This window comes from Engystomops pustulosus, chromosome 8 (genome assembly GCF_040894005.1).
Source record: "Engystomops pustulosus chromosome 8, aEngPut4.maternal, whole genome shotgun sequence".
Lineage (NCBI taxonomy): Eukaryota > Metazoa > Chordata > Amphibia > Anura > Leptodactylidae > Engystomops > Engystomops pustulosus.
This window is the reverse complement of record NC_092418.1, coordinates 33,440,963-33,458,898: the sequence shown is the minus strand read 5'-3', so window position 1 is coordinate 33,458,898 and position 17,936 is coordinate 33,440,963. Positions and strand designations below refer to the sequence as shown.

The window sequence follows — 17,936 nt, the reverse complement described above, 5'->3', positions numbered from 1 at the left end:
AGAGATACACTTCTTAGTAATATTCTCCCATCTAGTCCAGACCTTTACAACACAATAACTAGGATGCCAAAGATATGAACACCAAAGCTGATAACCACCAAATAATATGAAGCAAAGGGATATTATTGAAAGATAAGGGTAACTCAGACATAACACAATTATAAGACAGAAATGGATTAATATAAAGGTGAGGGATATGAGGAGATGAGAAGTCCAAGTCCAGAGAATCGCTAGCGTTTAGAAAAACGGAGGTTGGCGTTGTATGGCACGTCACATTATGACTGATTTGTGCACAAATGAGGACTCATAGCCCCCCTTATGTATATGAGCTACTCCTGTCCTCAGAGATTCAGAATTGCATGTCATTGTAGCGCTGACATTTTAAGGCTTTAAGTGGTGATTCTTAGATCATTTATACTTTTATTTTTAGGTCTGCAGTGGAATGAGAGCCCTAAGCGCCAGTGACTCAGTAACAACTGATGCCACTCTGTATGTGGGCCCGATATATAAATCAGGTTTGTATTTTTTAATTTTACTTAAAAATTTTAACTTGAGTGGTTACAAATTATTGCCATAATTCACATCTTGTTTTGGGAAAGCCAACCAGTATTACAGCATGTAACTAGAGGTCATATGTCAAAACTTTTTTACTCATTTCAACTGAGTAAATTGTGAAAGTTAAACAAAGCTTTTGAAGCCATTTTTTTTTTCAGAATGTAATAGTACAGGTAATAAAGTTCAAATTTATAATATACTTGTGCATTTTTTACCTCTCCTCGTCTACTGTAGTAAGCAGGAAACTGTCCTAAAGTAAGTAATATGCAGACTCATAAGGAGAAGAGGCTAAAGGGTAATTCCTTATAGATCAGGATAATATTTCACTTAATAACTTGGATATGTAACAAGATAAGTCACTAAAAACTTTATAAACTTTATAAAAAAATATTGCAACGTTTGCACAAAGTCACTAGCATTAGCGCTAATACACAGTATGAAACTTTTGGTTTGCCTTTTTCGTTAATTTTTTTGACTTTTTATGATGCTTGTGCTCATTTGCAACTTTTTTGTGCCTTTCAAGGTTCGTCATTGTCTAGTTTTCTGCAGTATTCCCTGAGTTATCACTTGAATCCCGATACGAAAGTTGCGAGTTTTTAAAAAAAAAGTTTCAAAAAATTACAAATTTTGGCACAAATGTAGGGCTGCCCCTGAACAGGCATAGAAATCAGCTTGGAACAGATTGCGACTTTTGGAGACTATTTGCGACTTTTGTTTTAAAGACCAGACGCCACATGTATCATCAAGAAAAACCACTAAGAAACATCTGACCAGCAGAAAAGCCAAGAAAAGTCCCAAAAAACAGACAGACAAAGAGGGACTTATGATACATGTGCCCCATTGATATCAGTGCAATATGATAACGTCAAGAATGGAGAACCAGCAAATTCTTTACATTGTATAGTGATTAATATATCCATAGTATAATGTACACATTGATGTCACAGTATACAAATAACACACACAGGGGGTCATTTACTAAGGGCCCAAATCGCGTTTTTACGACGTGTTACCCAAATTTTTCCGTTTTGCGACGATTTTCACTGAATTGCCCCTGGTTTTTGGCGCACGCGATCAGATTGTGGCGTATCGGCACCGGCGCGCACGCGACGGAGATTGGAGGCGTGGGCGAACGAAAACCCGACAGATTCGGAGAAACCGGCGCATTTAAAAAAAAAAAAAAAAGTGTCGCTGGATACGCACTTACCTGCACTCGGCCCGGCTTGGTGTACTTCAGTGCATTCCGATGAATTTCAGCGCAGCAGCGACACCTGGTGGACGTCGGAGGAACTGCCTTAGTGAATCGCCGGAAGACCCGAATCCTCCACACAGATTACGCCGCTGGATGGCGAATGGACCGGGTAAGTAAATCTGCCCCACAGTTTCTGCCCCACAGCTAAAAGACATTTCAGATGGTGATATCATAGTACAAGACATACTTATGTGGTCATAGATGCCTATTCTAGATTACAGATGACCCAAATTTCTGTCTTCTTCATATTCACAGCTGAATCCTCTGTCATCACAACCCCTAAGGGAGGTAAGTACTTATGTCTTAATATATAAAATGTGATTTTATACAGTTTCTGAGCCGGACACTTTTTATTGACTGGAGAGAACTGTAAAGTGATTCATAGTGGCACAGGTCTCCCTGCCGATATCAGTCACCCTGATAGCAGTACATTACATCTCACTCCCGAAGAAGGATGGAAATCGAGGAAGAAATGGAACTATAGTAGAACAAGTCACGATATAAGCAGTAGAAGAAAGGAACTCAACGCTACCTCTGAATCAGTCATCCTCTGATACGATCCATCAGACAAATAGACGCCAGTTATAATCAGATATAATTGTCACAGTACCTTATCATGTTCTTTTTTTTATTTTAGGAGCTTACTCGGTGGTGGCGAACCTGGTGATGGTCCTTGTATTCCTATGTGGAACTTTGCTCCTCACAGTTTGAGATGATCACTCACTCTAATCCAGCAGTACATGACCATATATAATCAATTGTCTGCTTACTTGTGTAATCATAAGGCTACATGCACATGTCCGCAAAAAGCGGCTGTGAGTTAGTCTCAAAAATGGGAGTTAGCTTGCGGCCATTATAGGCGTGCACTGTGTAGGTGAAGCTGGGTGTCTACACCACAAAAAATAGAGAAGGTCCTATTCCTGTCCTGATTTGTGGAGTGGCCACTCACTGTGGAGAGGGGAGGGGTGAGCAGGGCTTGGCTTGCGGCTCACAGCACACGTCTGCTCATGCGGGTGAGTGCATGTAGCCTGTAGTATAGTGATATCCCACTTAATATCTACAAGATCTAATGTAATCATATAAAATGTATATGACGTTTACGTCCTATATACTAATGGAAACCAATAAAATGCTTAATAGATGAATGTTTCATTTCTTTTTTTAATTTTTTCCATTATTTGCATAAATTTTGTGTTTTTTGGTTAAACACCAAAGCCATATAATTACATTATAGTATGGAGAGAATATGCAATATTAATATGAGCGATTGTCAACATTTGGGCCCAAGAGTGTTCATGTACAACTACTACCTCTCCTCCCTCCTGTAGCTGCCGGAATGGGGCTGCGTTGCACATTGCGGCATGGCAGGTTGCATTGCACCTCGGGTTAGCCACCCGTTGAATGTCACGGCACCATGTCTGAGTTCGTTCTTAGGGAGGAAATAGCACAAGTTTTGACCAATACTTCAGCTCAGGTTTATTGATATGACTAGTTATAAGAAGTAATACATGTATAAGATACACCAAGAGAAGGAGTGGCCACCTCACAGTTTCTGTGGAATACAGAACATTTGTTCACAAAGGGAATAAAGCAGAATGTCACTGGATGGAAAGGTGCATCCCAGAAGAACATAAACCAATGCTGAACATCTCGCACAGGTTCATATTATGACTAGCTAGGGTCAGGCTGGGGAACCAAGGGCCCACCAGTGAAATTGATTTTGGGGGCCCACCTACAGCTACATGGGAATATTAAATGTACATTTTTAGGCCACACTGAAACTATGTGTTTGCATCGTGTTTTGAAAATAATTGCAAACACATAATTTTTAATAATGTATAAAACAGATTACCGTATATACTCGAGTATAAGTCGACCCGAGCATAAGCCGAGACCCCTAATTTTACCACCAAAAACTGTTAAAAACTATTGATCCGAGTATAAGCCGAGGGTGGGAAATGCATTGGTCACAGACCCCCCCCCCAGTATATAGCCAACCAGCCCCCTATAGTATACAGCCAGCCCAGCCTGCTCCCAGTAGTATACAGCCAATTTATATACTCACCCTCTGGTGGCCCCGATGTGCAGCGCTGCTCCTCTGATGTCTGCGCCGCTTGTCTTCAGGCTTCCGCACCCGTCCTCTTTCTTCTGCTGGGCGGCGCCATTGCTCTCTCCCGTCCGGCGCCTAGTATGACGCACCGCTGCTGACGTCATAGTAGGCGCTGTCCGGGGGAAAGACATGGCGGCGCCCAGCAGAAGAAAGAAGACGGGTGCGGAAGCCTGAAGACAAGCGGCGCGGACACCTGAAGACAAGCGGCGCGGACATCGCGGGAGCAGCGCTGCACATCGGGACCACCGGAAGGTGAGTATATACGTTTATTATTTTTTAAGTATTTTTTTTTACTTAATATTGACTCGTGTATAAGCCGAGGGGACGTTTTTCAGCACATTTTTTGTGCTGGAAAACCCGGCTTATACACGAGTATATACGGTAGTTTTGAGTTGCATTTTTTCCATTTTGTTTGCAATGCTTTTTAACTTGTCCTCTACTGCCCACTGTCAAAAGACGACTTTAGGCCTTTTCTCCTGCTCCTGCACTTATAGCGGGAGTAGGATTGGGTCTCCTGCTGTCAGAGATAGGCAGAGATCCTAGGAAGAAGGCAGAAGCTTCAACAAGTGATTTCTTAACATGGCAAAACACATCTTACTTCAATCATGTGAACATAGCCTTAAAGGTCAGCATTAAGCAGGACATTATTTAAAAGCAATTTGGTGCCTCTCATCTTCAGCTTATATTGGGGCCTCTCATATTGTGGCCCCTCTCATCTACCCCTCATATTGTGGCCCCTCTCATCTACCTCTCTTATTGTGGCCCTTCTCATCTACCTCTCCTATTGTGGCCCTTCTCATCTACCCCTCATATTGTGGCCCCTCATTTCCTCCTTATATTGTGGCCCTCTCATTTCCACTGCATATAGTGGCCCCTTATCTCCCTATTTATATTGTGATCCCTCATCTCCTCCTCATAGTGTGGCTTTTCATCTCCTCTTTTTCCATCTCGCATTTTGTGGCCCCTCATTCTGTTTCCCCCTCATCCCCCCCTCATATTCTGGTGACTTAACTCCCCTTCATATAGCGGCACTCATCTCACCCTCATACTTTGGCCTTTCATCTTCTCCTCATATTGTGTCCCCTCATCTCCCCTTCATATAGTGACACTTATCTCACCCTTATATTGTGGCCTTTCATCTCCCCCTCATCTTCTTTCCTGCCTCACCCTTCTCTTAATGTTGCCCCTTGCATCTTCTCCTCTTATTGTGGGTCCCTTTTCATCTCTCCCTCATTTTGTAGCCCCTCACTCCCCTCTTATTTTGCCCCCCCTGGTATACCCCTTCTCGTTTCCCCCATTTTTTTCTGCCCCACTCATTCCCCCACAATCTTTCTGCCGCCCCCCGTTCTTCTGTTCACCCTTTCAATTGTGGTTATCTCATCTCCCTCTTCTTAATGTTGCCCCTTGTATCTCATACTCTCATTGTGGGTCCCTTGCATCTTCCTCTCATTTTGTAGCCCCTCATCTCCCCCTCTTATTGTGGGCCTCCCTGATCTTCTGTACACCCATTCAAGCACTCATTTATGGCTCTCATCTCCCTCCTAATAATGTCATCCCCCTCTCATTCTCACACTTTTTTCTGGCCCCTCTCTTCTCCCTCTTTTTAAGGTTTACCCCTTTTATCTCCCCCTTTTTTGTAGGCCCCTCATATTCCCCTATTAGTGTGGCCCCCTCTCCTGTTTGTAGCATAGTTAAAAAAAACAAACACCACCTACTTACCTTTCCACATTCCCCAGCAGCTCCTCTCTTCTTCTTCTATGCTGCTGTGTACAATTGTGCACATAACAGCAGAGATGCACAATGATGATGTGGATAGCTTATAGCTCTCTGCATCATCATTGCTTACAAATCCATCTGTGTTGGAAGAGCACAGAATTGAAATCGCCAGTCCGACCCTGTTTAAATGAGTTCTAGTCTAGGGAAAGGGGGTGAATTTTTATGTTTTTTTTATTTCATGTTTTTGTAACTTTTTTTTACTGTTGTTCAGACCCCTTAGGTTGTCTGATTATTCCATATGCTTTCATACTATAGTATGGCAGTATATAGGGATTTTCCACATAATCTATTACAATGTGCAAATCGCAAATTGCAATACATGGTATGAAACAAGACAGCAGCGGGTCTTTGTATGACCTGAGACTGTCCTGGTCACTGAACTGTGAGGTCGTCGGGGGGGGGGGGGATGACACATGACACAACATGACACATCCTGGCCGTCTGCAGTACCAGCCCTGAAGATGCCACCATACGTCCCCCATACACCCCAGTGGCCTCACGGGCCGGACAGGACCGGTACGGTGCTGCACACGTTTGGCACCGTACCGTTCTGTAGCCCATAGAAAGATAGGACATGTCTTTTGACGGAATACGGCACCGGGCCCTATGTTACTCCTCTCCCCGGCGCCGATGTATGCCCACCATACTACAGTACGTAGTTGTGTCAATGTAGCCTGAGAATAAAGCACTATATATCATAGACATCATAGTGTGTATGCCGCCATGGGGGAGGGGCTGGCTATATACAATACTAGGGGGCAGCAGGATATATATTAGGGGGCAGCTAGCTTTATTTTGGGGGACATGGGCAGCTGGCTAAATGATAGGGGGTATGGGGTTTTTGACATACACTAGGGGGCATGGGTTGCTTGCTATATACAGGTAGTCACTATAATAATTCTTGAGAAAAATCTACACCTGGGCATCTGTTTCATCATTATTTTTTGTTGATCGTATAATTTGTCCTGTAATTTGTAATTTACTATTTTCTCGGAAAAATAGTAAAAGTAAACATAAATAAATTAAAAAAATTATAATAGTCCTAAAAATTATAGCACTGAAAATGCCATCAAAAGTTGCAAAAAATGACACCACCCACAGCTCTGTACACCAAAGTATGAAAAAGTTATTGGCGCCAGAAGATTTAAAAAAAAAAAAAAAAAATTGTACAGGAAGTTAGAATTTTTGTAAATGTATGAAAACATTATAAAACCTATACAAATTTGGTATTCCCAAAGAATAAAGTAGACCTTTCATTTGTGGGGCACAGTGAAAGCTGTAAAATCCAAGCCCACAAAAAAACATTGCAAATGCGTTTTTTCACCATTTTCACTGCATTTGTACAGCATGGAATATTAAATACCGTCACTATGAAGTGCAATTTGTTTCGCAAAAAATAAGCCATCATAAAGCTCTTTAAGTGAAAAAATAAAAAAGTTATAGAATTTTGAAGGTGGTGAGTGAAAAATGGAAGTGAAAAAACTCAAAAGGGCCAGGTTGTTAAGGGGTTAATATATACTCACCACTTACCCATACAGAATATATACACATACATGCAGTATATACACACCACATACACATACAGCATAAACATACATACTGTATATACACCATATATACATACAGCATAAACATACAAACAGTATACACACCACATATACATACAGCATACACACATGCATGCAGTACCATAAACACCCATGCTTCATATACACAACATATTGTAACATACAAACTGTAAATACACACATGGATACAATACCACATATAGACATAAAGTTATACAGAAAAATATAGCATACACAATGCCAATATACACCCAGAACCCCAGATGACAGGGCCCCCGGACACTGTGGGCCCCTTAGCGGCTCCTATGGCTGCCAACCCTGTAGTTATGGTCCTGCAATAAAAATTATTCTAATATTCTATGTCAGATTATACACCATTATTGTGTGATATTATTGTACAATGTTACTAGGATTACTAAATAAAACCAACTACTACCAAAAATTGGTTTATGTAGATCCATGCCAGTTTTTACCATTGATACCACTCCAGTCTTTTTAACTCCTTCGTGCTCTGGTCTGATATATTGGAGGCTGAGCGCAGTGATTTCCTGGTTCTGTGATCGCAAGATGACAACCTACCTGCTGAAATCACAGGACCAATTTGATTGGTCCTGCGATGTCGATCACTGAAACTGGCCAATCAATACAGACTGGCCAGTGACAGTGATCTCCGTCATGACAGATCTGTGCGTGGTGTAGAAGTAGGAGTAGTGCACGTGGTGTGTGGATTCATGATTTCTGGCGCACGTTCTTAATGAATCTGGCGCAGCATCATACACTGCCAGAGAACTTTTAGTGCAGTTGGCTACATTCTTAGTAAATGTGCCCCTCTATATACACATATGGAGGTTATTTATCATACACCAGTGCTCTCGTGCAGCCCTATACATTAAGAAGCTCTGATCTCTCCAGGTATCTGGTGGGGTCCTGCGCAGTGTTTGAAAATTTGCCAGCTGCAGCGAGTGCGCAGGCGTGCTGACAATACAGCTTTGCGCCGGCTCACTCCTGGTCGGCCGCGCCCTCCTTCAGTCCCCGCGTGAAGGTGGGGGATTGGGGAAAATAATCGCAAGTGTTAGCAGTAAACTGACCAGGGGAAATGGCCCTGTTACATATCCCCCATATAAAATATATACATCTTATACTTAGACATGCAGAACTTACCCCCCAAGATATGGCCCAACCCCGCACTTTCTTAGGCAACGAAACTCAGTTATCCCCATAACATAATATCCCTACATAATACTTAAATAGGTAAATCAGTAAACACCGAGGCTCATGTTGGATGGTAGAAAACCGGTCACAGCATTTATTAACATAATATTTTCTTTAACAATTTTCAAAAACATGTAAATCTTAAACGACAGGCACTTGTATCGTGATCTCTCTGTCCAAAGGAAAAATGGCTCGGGACTGCACTACACCCATCTGGACTCCCAGGTGACAAGTCGGCCAGACGAGCAAAGCAGCAATTTCTCATCTTCAATTTTTACTCCGCCAGCTGTGACTTCAGAACTATAAGACACAGATACTCAAAACAGTAAAATGAAACAATAAATTAGGGAGGGAAGGAGGGAGGTACTGCTTCCGGTGAGTGCCCCAGTCCAGAGAGGGAGAGGTGGAGACTCGCTCCCCCTTTTAAACAGCAAAAGGGTAAAGAAAGTGCACCGCAGCAATACAGATACAGATATAGACATATGGCATATACATACATGGATGTAGTCACTGTCAGCCGGTCTTCTTATCCCATGGGGACTGTCACAGATCTGGCTCCATGCAGTCCAGTAGCTTGTGACCTCATGGAGAAGTTGTTCCTCCGTCCTGCAGCCCCTTCCATGACATTTCCCATCTGGGCTGGTGGCTCCGCTCTGTGCTGTGAGGATGTGCCCTGTTATATACATATTATGCTGTACAATGCGCAGCATGTAACATGGGGCAAGGGGAGACGGCCTTCCCAGCATGTGATATGGAGGTACTGAGGTCTCACACTACTGGCTGAGTAAGTGACACCACCACCTTATTGTCACCACATGGAAAGACTTATCTCCAGCATCACCTACAGTACTTACCTAATCATCTATCTCTATCCCCAGGAATAATATATCCCATCATGTCTGTATATACTACTAGATGTGACTATGTGTGAGCACAGACAGAGGTTGTATCATTGGAGCTTTTCTGCACACTTTATACTTACACTATAACAGACATTATCCCCCGTCCAAATCTGACTTTTACCTGATGGTTTATACATCATGGGCCCAGATTTACTGAAGCCCCTGCGCCAGTTTCTATTGGACTTTGCAACTTCTTTCATGTATAAGCGTCTTCCACATGTATATAAGGAGAGTCCGCTACACATTTTGGTGCAGGCTGCGCTATTCTACATTCGACACAAAATTCTGCACTGAAATGGGCGTCCGATGCTTAGTCGGGCCGTGCGTCACATTTATAATGCAAAGTACAACAGAAATGTGTTGCACGGCCCAAGTTATAGGTGCACCAAAAAAAAATGGTGAACTCTGACGCAGCAGTGTAAGGGGCGCCAGATTCATGAAAAATGGGCGAAAGAAATCCTGAATCTGGCGCCCCCTGCACACTACACAGGACACTGCACATAGTACAGACTGCACTGTTCTTAGTAAATGTGCCCCATAATGTTTCTATAAGCAGCAATCACTGGCTGATTACCAACCGCTCTATACTTATTCTGTTTTACAGCTTTAAGGTTTTTATTTTATTTTATTCATATGAAATCAGCTCATCCTGTGCAGCGCATGTTCCAGTATTCTATGTACATAACAACTAGAAAGATCTACAGACCCAGAAGTTACTGGAACCAGTTCTGGAGAACATTATGAGAACATTTCTTATCCTGCTAAAAGACTAAAACTGCAACAATAACAATAGAGGAATGAGCACCTACCTCCTGTCAGCAAACGTCTTCTTATCTCCTCTTTTTATTTTCTTTTTCTTTCTTTTCTTTCTCAGTCCATGAAACACTGGATGGTTTGGATGGTGGTTGTCTTCCATGGACTGAAAACTTCCCCAGGTACAGTAGGAGGATGATATACTTTATTTCTAGTTGATAGTAAAATATTCTGCAGAAATGACATGATTAAGGTTTCTTTCTTTTGACTTTCTTTTTCTGATTCTCTATTTTTACATTTTCCTTTCTTTTTATTTTCTCTCTTTGTTTTTCTCTTCGCTATTTTTCTCAGTCCATGAAATACTGGATGGTTTGGATGGTGGTTGTACTCCATGGACTAAAAACTGCCCCAGGTACAGTAGGAGGATGATATACTTTATTTCTAGTTGAAAGTAAAATGTTTTCTCTTTGTTTTTCTTTTCTTTTTTTTTCTCAGTCCATGAAACACTGGATGGTTTGGATGGTGGTTGTGTTCCATGGACTGAAAACTGCCCCAGGTACAGTAGGAGAATGATATACTTTATTTCTAGTTGATAGTAAAATATTCTGCAGAAATTACATGATTAAGGTTTCTTTCTTTTGACTTTCTTTTTCTGATTCTCTATTTTTACATTTTCCTTTCTTTTTATTTTCTCTCTTTGTTTTTCTCTTCGTTATTTTTTTCAGTCCATGAAATACTGGATGGTTTGGATGGTGGTTGTACTCCATGGACTAAAAACTGCCCCAGGTACAGTAGGAGGATGATATACTTTATTTCTAGTTGAAAGTAAAATGTTTTCTCTTTGTTTTTCTTTTCTTTTTTTTTCTCAGTCCATGAAACACTGGATGGTTTGGATGGTGGTTGTCTTCCATGGACTGAAAACTTCCCCAGGTACAGTAGGAGGATGATATACTTTATTTCTAGTTGATAGTAAAATATTCTGCAGAAATAACATGATTAAGGCTTCTTTCTTTTGACTTTTTTTTTCTGATTCTCTACTTTTACTTTTTCCTTTCTTTTTATTTTCTCTCTTTGTTATTCTTTTTTTATTTTTCTCAGTCCATGAAACACTGGATGGTTTGGATGGTGGTTGTATTTCATGGACTGAAAACTGCCCCAGGTACAGTAGGAGGATGATATACTTTATTTCTAGTTGAAAGTAAAATGTTTTCTCTTTGTTTTTCTTTTCTTTTTTTTTCTCAGTCCATGAAACACTGGATGGTTTGGATGGTGGTTGTCTTCCATGGACTGAAAACTTCCCCAGGTACAGTAGGAGGATGATATACTTTATTTCTAGTTGATAGTAAAATATTCTGCAGAAATAACATGATTAAGGCTTCTTTCTTTTGACTTTTTTTTTTCTGATTCTCTACTTTTACTTTTTCCTTTCTTTTTATTTTCTCTCTTTGTTATTCTTTTTTTATTTTTCTCAGTCCATGAAACACTGGATGGTTTGGATGGTGGTTGTATTTCATGGACTGAAAACTGCCCCTGGTACAGTAAGTGGAGGATATGCTTTATTTCTAGTTGAAAGTAAATATTCTATTTTTTTTTTCTTTTCTATATTTTTCTCAGTCCATGAAACACTGGATGGTTTGGATGGTGGTTGTCTTCCATGGACTGAAAACTGCCCCAGGTACAGTAGGAGGATGATATACTTTGTTTCTAGTTCACAGTAAAATATTCTCTCTTTATTTTTCTTTTCTTTATTTTTCTCAGTCCATGAAGTACTGGATGGTTTGGATGGTGGTTGTCCTCCATGGACTAAAAACTGCCCCAGGTACAGTAGGAGGATGATATACTTTATTTCTAGTTGAAAGTAAAATGTTCTCTCTTTGTTATTCTTTTTTTATTTTTCTCAGTCCATGAAACACTGGATGGTTTGGATGGTGGTTGTATTTCATGGACTGAAAACTGCCCCTGGTACAGTAAGTGGAGGATATGCTTTATTTCTAGTTGAAAGTAAATATTCTATTTTTTTTTTCTTTTCTATATTTTTCTCAGTCCATGAAACACTGGATGGTTTGGATGGTGGTTGTCTTCCATGGACTGAAAACTGCCCCAGGTACAGTAGGAGGATGATATACTTTGTTTCTAGTTCACAGTAAAATATTCTCTCTTTATTTTTCTTTTCTTTATTTTTCTCAGTCCATGAAGTACTGGATGGTTTGGATGGTGGTTGTCCTCCATGGACTAAAAACTGCCCCAGGTACAGTAGGAGGATGATATACTTTATTTCTAGTTGAAAGTAAAATGTTCTCTCTTTGTTTTTCTTTTCTTTATTTTTCTCAGTCCATGAAACACTGGATGGTTTGGATGGTGGTTGTATTCCATGGACTGAAAGCTGCCCCAGGTACAGTAGGAGGATGATATACTTTATTTATAGTTGATAGTAAAATATTCTGCAGAAATTACCTGATTAAGGCTTCTTTCTTTTGACTTTTTTTCTGATTCTCTACTTTTACTTTTTCCTTTCTTTTTATTTTCTCTCTTTGTTATTCTTTTTTTTATTTTTCTCAGTCCATGAAACACTGGATGGTTTGGATGGTGGTTGTATTTCATGGACTGAAAACTGCCCCAGGTACAGTAGGAGGATGATATACTTTATTTCTAGTTGATAGTAAAATATTCTGCAGAAATTACATGATTAAGGCTTCTTTCTTTTGACTTTTTTTCTGATTCTCTACCTTTACTTTTTCCTTTCTTTTCATTTTCTCTTTTTGTTATTCTTTTTTTTTATTTTTCTCAGTCCATGAAACACTGGATGGTTTGCATGGTGGTTGTACTCCATGGATTGAAAACTGCCCCAGGTACAGTAAGTGGATGATATACTTTATTTCTAGTTGAAAGTAAAATATTCTATTTTTGTTTTTCTTTTCTATATTTTTCTTAGTCCATGAAACACTGGATGGTTTGGATGGTGGTTGTCTTCCATGGACTGAAAACTGCCCAAGTACAGTAGGAGGATGATATACTCTGTTTCTAGTTGACAGTAAAATATTCTCTCTTTGTTTTTCTTTTCTTTATTTTTTCCATGAAACACTCGATGGTTTGGATGGTGGTTGTATTTCATGGACTGAAAACTGCCCCAGGTACAGTAGGAGGATGATATACTTTGTTTCTAGTTGACAGTAAAAGATTCTCCCTTTGTTTTTCTTTTCTTAATTTTTCTCAGTCCATGAAATACTGGATGGTTTGGATGGTGGTTGTCTTCCATGGACTGAAAACTGCCCCAGGTACAGTAGGAGGATGATATACTTTATTTCTAGTTGATATTAAAATATTCTGCAGAAATTGCCTGATGAAGGCTTCTTTCTTTTGACTTTTTTTCTGATTCTCTACTTTTCCTTTTTCCTTTCTTTTTATTTTCTCTCTTTGTTATTCTTTTTTTATTTTTCTCAGTCCATGAAGCACTGGATGGTTTGGATGGTGGTTGTATTTCATGGACTGAAAACTGTCCCAGGTATAGTAGGAGGATGATATACTTTATTTCTAGTTGATAGTAAAATATTCTGCAGAAATTACATGATTAAGGCCTCTTTCTTTTGACTTTTTTTTCTGATTCTCTACCTTTACTTTTTCCTTTCTTTTCATTTTCTCTTTTTGTTATTCTTTTTTTTATTTTTCTCAGTCCATGAAACACTGGATGGTTTGGATGGTGGTTGTATTCCATGGATTGAAAACTGCCCCAGGTACAGTAAGTGGATGATATACTCTGTTTCTAGTTGACAGTAAAATATTCTCTCTTTGTTTTTCTTTTCTTTATTTTTCTCAGTCCATGAAACACTGGATGGTTTGGATGGTGGTTATATTTCATGGACTGAACCCCAGGTACAGTAGGAGGATGATATACTTTTTTTCTAGTTGATAGTAAAATATTCTGCAGAAATTACATGATTAAGGCTTCTTTCTTTTGAATTTCTTTTTTTGATTCTCTATTTTTTTTATTTTCCGGTTTTTTATTTTCTCTCTCTTTGTTTTTCTTTTCTTTATTTTTCTCAGTCCATGCAACACTGGATGGTTTGGATGGTGGTTGTATTTCATGGACTGAACCCCAGGTACAGTAGGAGGATGATATACTTTTTTTCTAGTTGATAGTAAAATATTCTGCAGAAATTACATGATTAAGGCCTCTTTCTTTTGACTTTTTTTCTGATTCTCTACCTTTACTTTTTCCTTTCTTTTCATTTTCTCTTTTTGTTATTCTTTTTTTTATTTTTCTCAGTCCATGAAACACTGGATGGTTTGGATGGTGGTTGTATTTCATGGACTGAACCCCAGGTACAGTAGGAGGATGATATACTTTTTTTCTAGTTGATAGTAAAATATTCTGCAGAAATTACATGATTAAGGCTTCTTTCTTTTGAATTTCTTTTTTTGATTCTCTATTTTTTTTATTTTCCGTTTTTTTATTTTCTCTCTCTTTGTTTTTCTTTTCTTTATTTTTGTCAGTGCATGAAACACTGGATGGTGGCTGTATTTCATGGACTGAATATTGGCCTAGGTATTGGAGGATTATGAGATGATCTTTAGCTGTTTTAGTGTAGTTGCTTTGTTAAGTTGATGTTGATATACTCTGTTCCCGGCTCAGATGGTTGAGATGCTTTGTAGCTGAGAGTAAGACACTCCACAGTAAGTGTAGGAGGAACAGCTTTTTTTAGTTTATTTCTATTTTTTATTTTCTCTTTTTTTTCTGTCATTTTATGATTTTCTTTGTTTCTTTCTTTCTTTTATCTGTCCTTTTCTCCTCCTTTTCCCCCTTCCTTATCTCCTTCCTTTCATCTTTACCTTGTACCTTTTTTTGTTCCTTCTTTTTCTTCTTTCTTTTCAACTTTCTTTGCAACTTCCCTTCCTCATTCCTTTCTTCCTTCTTTTCTCTTACCTCCTTCCATTCTTTCCTCCTCCCTTTCCTACTTCCTTCCTTTCCTGCTTCCTTTCCTTCTTTCTTTTCTCCTTTCTTTCCTCCTTCATTTCCTATTTCTTCCTTTCTTCCTTAATTTCCTTCTTCTTTTCCTCCTTTCTTCCTCCTTTCTTTCCTCTTTTCTTTCTTCCTTTCCTTCCTCCTTTCCTCCTTTCTTTCTTTCTTTCTTTCTTTCCTCCTTCATTTCCTCCTTCATTTCTTCCTTCCTTTCCTCCTTCTTTTCTTTCTTACTGTCTTTTTCCCCTTCCTTTCTTCTTAACTTTCCTCCATTCTTTCCTCCTTCCGTTCCTCCTTCCTTTTCTCCTTCCTTTCCTCCTTCCTTTTACCCTTCCTTTCCTCCTTCCTTTTCTCTTCCTTTCTTACTTCCTTTACTTTTTACTTTCCTCCTTTCTCTCTGTTTCCCCATGTGTGAACATGGCCAAAAAGAACAAATGACATAAATAGTAGGACTTATATCAACCTTTCCTCTGTATAATGTCTAACTCTTGTAACACATCCTTCTGTTGAGATGTTTGATGTCATAGCTATGGCTACTCATGTTCAAATATTCTATGACATCAATTGTTTCACCATGTAAAAATTGCAGCCTTTGATAATCACTGGCCGACTAAGGCCGGGCTGTGCTCTAATACATCCTGGGTGTTACAGGATATAGTGGGAGGATGTGTTACACTACTGTATTGGCACTAGTAGGGTCCATAACTATTTATAAGAATAAAAATGTACATTGCAAATCAGTTTTCAGTCAATCCTACAGCAAAATGAATCTATCAGTATAATTGGTACAATAAGTTAAATAGTCCTAATTTGCACAGTATGAGCGAATTCAATATGGATAAAATAAATTAAATAAAATATACGGCATTAACACAAAATGAATATAGAGCAATTGCTAAAAGGACAACAATTGGCTAAATATAAAAATTTAGCATCACATCATAAAGGCCACATTACACCGGATAATCTGGCGATTCACAAGTTTTTGTGATTATTCCAGGGCTTGTAGCCAAATAAAGCTCTAATATATATATTCCCCATTATGTTTTATAAGACATTGGGTGAAAGTCAGATTTGTACATTGGATACAGTCAGTTATCATCTACCTATAAAGCCTGTATGATAGTAACAATGATTTCCCCTGTGGCTGTGATCACTAATAGTCACATCTAGTAGTATATAAACACTATGGGGCAGATTTATCAAGCAGTCTGAAAGTCAGAATATTTCCAATTGCCCATGGCAACCAATCACAGCTCCCCTTTAAAATACTCATGAGCACTGGTGAAATGAAAGCTGAGCTGTGATTGGTTGCCATGGGCAACTGGAAATATTCTGACTTTCAGGCTGCTTGATAAATCTGCCCCTATATATGTAATGGGGAAGGTTTAGACCTGTGACTGTAGGGGCTATTCTGTCACCAAGGTCCTGTGCTCTGGTGTAAATGATGGGCGGTGGATTTGGAAGGAAGGGGCCTATTGTCTTATCACCCTGGATAAGGGGCCAATGCTTCCAGATGATTCATTCCATCTTGTTATGTTTATTCTTAAATTGTAGTAAAAGTTTTGTTTCTCTTAGGGATTTACATTTCCCATCTGTTCTATAGAAGAAGGATGAGCTCTCCGATCACCACGTCTAAACCTTTACCATTCACAATGTGACTTTCTCTGAAGGAGCAGCTGTAACTGCACATCCTTATAGGAAGAGAGAAAATCCACTGGAAAAGAACATAAAACAGATGAATTCCTGTTCCTCCCGGGGGTCGTCTGCTTTGTAGAATGTACCTGCAAAATGTAATCCATGGGCCGCACCAGGAGACGCCTCAGACATCACATTAATGACCATATTGTGATCATTAGGGAAGGTTTTAAGAAACACTTTCTCACTTCACTATAAAAAGTCCATAACTGCAGTCCCAAATCTCTCAGGATCCATGTTATATTAATTAGTGATAACAGAATGGGGGGAGAAATTTTTTATCCAAAATGTCTACAGGGGAATCTTAGATTATTTATTGATTTGCTGTCACACAAGGGTCTTCATACTGATTTAGGGACCTTTGGTTTTCCTTAAAGAGGACCTCTCACCCTTAGAAAATGCACTAGGATCTGCCTAACAAAATGAGCAGCTTCTAGCGCTTCCCCTCTTTGAAAACCCTCCGATAAATCTAGAAGACCCTGCAGCTCCGTATCCTCAAAAAACCGAAACCAAACCCACAGCGGTCCGGCAAATTCATGAGGGGGCGGTCCGAGACGCTGCCTTTTCCCCGGACTGCTCCTCCCACGCCATAGACTGGTGGTGACTGCTGGGCTTCATGCTGCCTCCACGGACCACCCCCTCAAATCTGCGGGACCACTGTAAGCTCATTCCGACGTTTTGAGGGTGCTACACTGTCTGCTAACTTTATCGGAGGGTTACGATGAAGCTAGCAGTTTATCACTGCTAATAATGGGGTAGCGCTAAGAGCTGCTTTCTTTAGGAAGATGCTCCTAGTGCGATTTTTAAGGGTGACAGGTCCTCCTTAAGTTTTTTTGCCCACCACCAGTCCCGGTCAGGCTTACAACACCCTGTACCAAACCTGCTTTATTATAATAGAAACTTTTCTTATTATTTGCAACTTTCCATAATTATTACATGAATCTCTATGTCACTTTATCATTATTTTTCCCAGTGATTGTTGATCCCTGTAATTTGTACCATAATATTTGTATCATATTGTATTTTATTATTCTTTACACAAATGTTATCATCCTGAGAAATCTTTAGTATATACATCTTTATACACTGAACTACTAATAATTTCTTACTAACATTTAGTAATACTGGTCTAATATTGTATGTCAGAATAAAT

The 17,936-nt window shown here is 39.5% G+C and overlaps 1 protein-coding gene and 1 long non-coding RNA gene across 6 annotated transcripts in view; one reads left to right on the top strand and one right to left on the bottom strand.

Moving 5' to 3' along the window:
- The window catches only part of LOC140075105 (uromodulin-like), a 36,857-nt gene extending 33,909 nt beyond the window's left edge, over positions 1 to 2,948 (top strand). Inside the window, exons 16-18 of the mRNA XM_072120608.1 lie at positions 431 to 515; positions 2,063 to 2,095; positions 2,445 to 2,948. Coding sequence (XP_071976709.1) covers positions 431 to 515; positions 2,063 to 2,095; positions 2,445 to 2,518 — 192 coding nt within the window. The 3' untranslated portion in view covers positions 2,519 to 2,948. The remainder of the gene's footprint in view (positions 1 to 430; positions 516 to 2,062; positions 2,096 to 2,444) is intronic.
- Positions 2,949 to 14,877: 11,929 nt separating this feature from the next.
- LOC140075104 (uncharacterized) overlaps positions 14,878 to 17,936 on the bottom strand; it is a 140,036-nt gene continuing 136,977 nt past the window's right edge. For 2 of the 5 annotated variants that reach the window (XR_011849345.1, XR_011849344.1), the window contains exon 4: positions 14,999 to 15,482. This is a non-coding gene — a long non-coding RNA (uncharacterized lncRNA). Of the gene's footprint in view, positions 14,891 to 14,998; positions 15,483 to 15,687; positions 15,791 to 17,936 lie in introns of those variants that run through there. The other 3 variants (XR_011849348.1, XR_011849346.1, XR_011849347.1) reach the window with 3 other exon arrangements.